Here is a 4,146-nt window from a genome sequence, read left to right on the forward strand (position 1 = left end):
AGAGGTTAGGGATATCACAAGTTAATGAAAGTAAAACAATGTTTTTTAAGTAAGTTTAGAAAGTAAACCGATGTTTCACCCCAAAAAAACCAACATTGAACATATAAATATAATTCTCAAACTAGCTCTCAATTGGGCAGAATCTTTGTTATGGTTTGCAGCAACTATTGCAGTATTGATGGACAATAGACATTGTTAAGATGCAGCTTCAAGAAATTCAAGACAATATCAATCTGACTACACATTTGAATGACTTAAGATTGCAGATACAAAAGAAGATCAAGAACATCTAATTGAATAACAAATGCAAAAAAGAAAATGAAATATTAAAGATCAAATAAAATTGATTTGTTGTTCATATGAAGCACAAGACATCATTACTATATAGAAAGATTAATAAGATCAGATCTAAGCCCTCTCACCGCGAATTCTACGAGCCAATTGAATATCCTTAGGCATAATAGTAACACGTTTAGCATGAATAGCACAAAGATTAGTATCTTCAAACAAACCAACCAAATAAGCTTCAGCAGCTTCCTGTAAAGCAGCAACAGCAGAACTCTGGAATCGTAAATCCGTCTTGAAATCCTGAGCGATCTCACGAACAAGTCTTTGGAATGGAAGTTTACGGATGAGAAGTTCAGTACTCTTTTGATACTTACGGATTTCTCTTAAAGCTACAGTTCCTGGTCTGAATCTATGAGGTTTCTTCACACCTCCGGTTGCTGGAGCTGATTTTCTTGCGGCTTTTGTAGCTAGTTGCTTTCTTGGTGCCTTGCCTCCGGTCGATTTTCTTGCTGTTTGCTTTGTGCGTGCCATTTTGATGAAGATTGGGAGAATTTGAAAGAGGAAATGATGAATTTGATTTAGGGTTTGGTGTTCTTGGAGATTATTTATGGAGTGAGCGGTGGGATAAACGAGGGAAATTTGAAATTTTTGGGAATATTTGGAGATGTTTCGCGCGTTGTTTTTGGCCGTTGATTTTTGGATGATCTGACGTCTATTATTTACTCCAAAGCCAAGACCTAGGAATCAATCCGCGTGCTCCCTATTATTAAAAATATAATTTAGGTATTTTTTTATATTTTAATTTTGAATTATCTCATTTAATATAATTTAAGTTATTTAAGACTCACTAATAAATTAACTCTTCATTTTATTATTTTAATATATAATTTTTCTTTTTTTAATTAATTTATTTTAAGACATTACAATTTTGAATATATATATATATATATATATATATGAAAAAATACTCAATTTTAAAAAAAAAAGTTCAAAATGATATACGTAAGAAAAAAGTAAATACAAAATATATCTTTATTCAAATTTTCTGAAATCATTGATAAGATTACAAATTATTTTAGACACTTAAACTAATTTTTGACTAATTAGAATGATTATATCTCGAAAATAATAATTAATTAAAAAAATACGTTAAAACATATGTAATTGTAATTTAATTTAATAAGTTGATAAATTAATTAAAAATATAAAAATAATACGTTAAAATAATATGACGAACATTTTCTTCATTTAAAAAAATTTCAAATAACTAAAATTTTGATAATAAAACTCGTACGAACACTCATAAACACTCATATACTTAAAAAAAAAAAAATAAAAAAAAAATTGATTTTTTATAATATAACTTAATTATAGATATATTTATATATTTATTAATTATTAATAAATAATAGCTATAAGGGACAAACGTGTAATATTATTAAAATATCAAGGGTATTTCCGGAAATCTGTTATCTAGAAGGGAAACCCTAGTTTATGCAATTTTACATATCCTTTCTTCCTTCGTTTTCTCTTTGCCGTTCTTCGCCACCAGCGACTGTGAGCTCTTTCAGTTTATCAATTCTTTCCTCTATCTTCGATCTGATCACTACTATCAGCCATGGTAAGCTACTCTCAATCGTATTTTGACCTTCTGTTTGATCTTGAATCTCCTTTATATGCTTTCATCTTCTTCTTTTCTGATTAATATCCTTGATTGAAGTGATATATGATCTGCAAATCGATTATTCGTACTTCTAGATGTAAATTGAAGTTCCTTAAGATTTAATGATTGAACGTGTGTGTTATTTTAGTATTGTTAAGTTCAACGATTCATCTGATTCCTTGTTTGTGTAGTCGAAGAGAAAGAACAGAGAGCCAAAGGAAGAAACCGTGACTCTTGGCCCTGCTATTCGTGAGGGAGAACTTGTTTTTGGTGTCGCACACATCTTCGCATCTTTTAATGATACGTTCATTGTGAGTATAGTTCTATTTGTTTCTCTGTAACTTTTATGCTGATTCTCTTTACTGAATGTTATGAATTCCTTTTGTGTAAATTTCAGCATGTGACAGATTTGTCTGGACGAGAAACACTTGTTCGCATCACTGGTTAGTTCTGTTTATTCATGTTTGTAGATCTGTAGATGTTTTTTATGTTTATGAAATTGATTATCTTGTTCAAAGTATTTAATTTGATCTGTCTTTTTAAAACTTTGTTAATGGATTAGAGGATGATGATATGAATTGCTAGTCAAGCTCTTCCTTTTCCATTACTGACACTCTATATTTGAGCATGAACTGCTTAAGTTGATGGGATTTGAAATTCAAGTTGATTTATCTCATTTATGGTTGTGCTGTGTAATGGTAGGAGGCATGAAAGTGAAAGCTGACAGAGATGAATCGTCTCCATACGCTGCTATGCTTGCAGCTCAAGATGTTTCTGTTCGATGCAAGGTATGTTATTGTTGTTTTGTTGATGAGTGTAGTTGTAGTTTGGTGCTGAAAGTTAGTATTATACCCCTATTTTTGCCCAAAACTCCCAATGTTCTAGAAAATTAGATCATGAACCAACAAAATAATTTTGACCATAACCCGAAAAATAACTGGGTTTGGTTTGTTTTGGTATCTGTCAATGTGAAAAGAAACTGCATGCTAGAAATTCTATACAAAATCCAAAAATTTGGCGCAATTTATGCCCATTCTTTTTAATGTTCCTATGTTTTGTCCAAATTACCCTCTAATAGTTTACTCCCCATTCCCTAACCCTCTCTTATAGTAAGGATTAAAGGGTAAAAATGGATAAAAAAGCTCACAATCTCTTTTATAATAAAACACAGTTTTTTCTAATTCAATCACACTTTTGATAGCAAATGTAAACATCTCTTTTACTTGGTGGATTTGGGTGTTCTACATTTTATATATCTCACATCTCTTCAAAATAGTTAACCTAAATTATATTACTTGGAACTGAGCTTATATAAATACTGTAATTGTAATGTCCAGGAACTTGGCATCACTGCTCTTCATATAAAGCTGAGGGCAACTGGAGGAAACAAGACCAAGACCCCTGGCCCTGGTGCTCAGTCTGCTTTGAGAGCCCTTGCCCGTTCTGGCATGAAAATTGGTCGCATTGGTAACCTTACATTTCCCATTTCTCCTTTATTTTCCTTCTATCTAGGGTAGTTTATTCTTAAGTATGCTCTGCGTACATGAATTGATCTAAATTCCTTTTCTGAACCATTTTCCCTACTATGTATGACCTAAATAGAGATCTGTTGGATATCAAGAAATCAAAACTGTTTGATGTGGGTTATTTCAGATTAATTCCAAATAACCCGAGATCTAAACTGTTCCTCATTATGTCTATTTAAGTAGCAGCATCTCTTCTGATCTTCCACGATTGTTTGATTTGTTTTGTTAGAGGATGTTACTCCAATTCCAACCGACAGTACTCGCAGAAAGGGTGGAAGGAGAGGAAGGAGGCTATAAATCTGTGTGGACTCTTTTCTATCTATGTTCAAGCACCATTTTCAGTTTATTTTAGTTCGAAACATTTTGCAACTTAAGATTATTTCACTTTCATTTTTAATCGCCAGATTATTGGATTTTTTGGGAAACTATTCTTAACTAGTCTTGAACAACCTTGAGCTAGCTGCTGCCAGTTTTTTTATTTCAGATTGAAACAACACTTTTCTGTTAGATTTATGCATTTGTGATGATTCTCATATTCTGGTCACAATATTTCATCTTTTTATGGATTATAGTTTGAGCAATCATAGAAATTGTTCTGTGGATGTTTTTTTTTTATCCTTTTTGCTGAACCACTTGAGAATTTTAAATTAACAAATGAAAATTTATATT

General features: G+C 31.5%; 2 protein-coding genes across 2 annotated transcripts; one reads left to right on the forward strand and one right to left on the reverse strand.

Moving 5' to 3' along the window:
- Nucleotides 1–329: 329 nt before the first annotated feature.
- LOC124911431 (histone H3.2) lies at nt 330–869 on the reverse strand. The gene has a single exon (XM_047451912.1). It carries the CDS (start codon nt 817–819, stop codon nt 409–411), a length of 411 nt encoding a protein of 136 aa, XP_047307868.1. The 5' UTR covers nt 820–869; the 3' UTR covers nt 330–408.
- A 905-nt stretch (nt 870–1,774) lies between these two features.
- LOC124911428 (40S ribosomal protein S14-2) lies at nt 1,775–4,021 on the forward strand. The gene is made up of 6 exons (XM_047451910.1): nt 1,775–1,909; nt 2,143–2,262; nt 2,349–2,394; nt 2,654–2,739; nt 3,289–3,418; nt 3,707–4,021. The coding sequence occupies exons 1-6, from the start codon at nt 1,907–1,909 to the stop codon at nt 3,772–3,774; spliced, it is 453 nt and encodes a 150-aa protein (XP_047307866.1). The 5' UTR covers nt 1,775–1,906; the 3' UTR covers nt 3,775–4,021.
- Nucleotides 4,022–4,146: the final 125 nt, after the last annotated feature.

Source organism: Impatiens glandulifera, chromosome 8, assembly GCF_907164915.1.
Source record: "Impatiens glandulifera chromosome 8, dImpGla2.1, whole genome shotgun sequence".
NCBI lineage: Eukaryota > Viridiplantae > Streptophyta > Magnoliopsida > Ericales > Balsaminaceae > Impatiens > Impatiens glandulifera.

What these genes read in the sequence shown, in the direction of transcription:
- LOC124911431 (XM_047451912.1), bottom strand. Translation starts at nt 819, where the DNA reads ATGGCACGCACAAAGCAAACAGCAAGAAAATCGACCGGAGGCAAGGCA.
- LOC124911428 (XM_047451910.1), top strand. An exon ending in CTTTTAATGATACGTTCATT is followed by an intron (nt 2,263 to 2,348) that starts GTGAGTATAGTT and finishes TGTAAATTTCAG; the next exon opens with CATGTGACAGATTTGTCTGG. An exon ending in AACACTTGTTCGCATCACTG is followed by an intron (nt 2,395 to 2,653) that starts GTTAGTTCTGTT and finishes GTGTAATGGTAG; the next exon opens with GAGGCATGAAAGTGAAAGCT.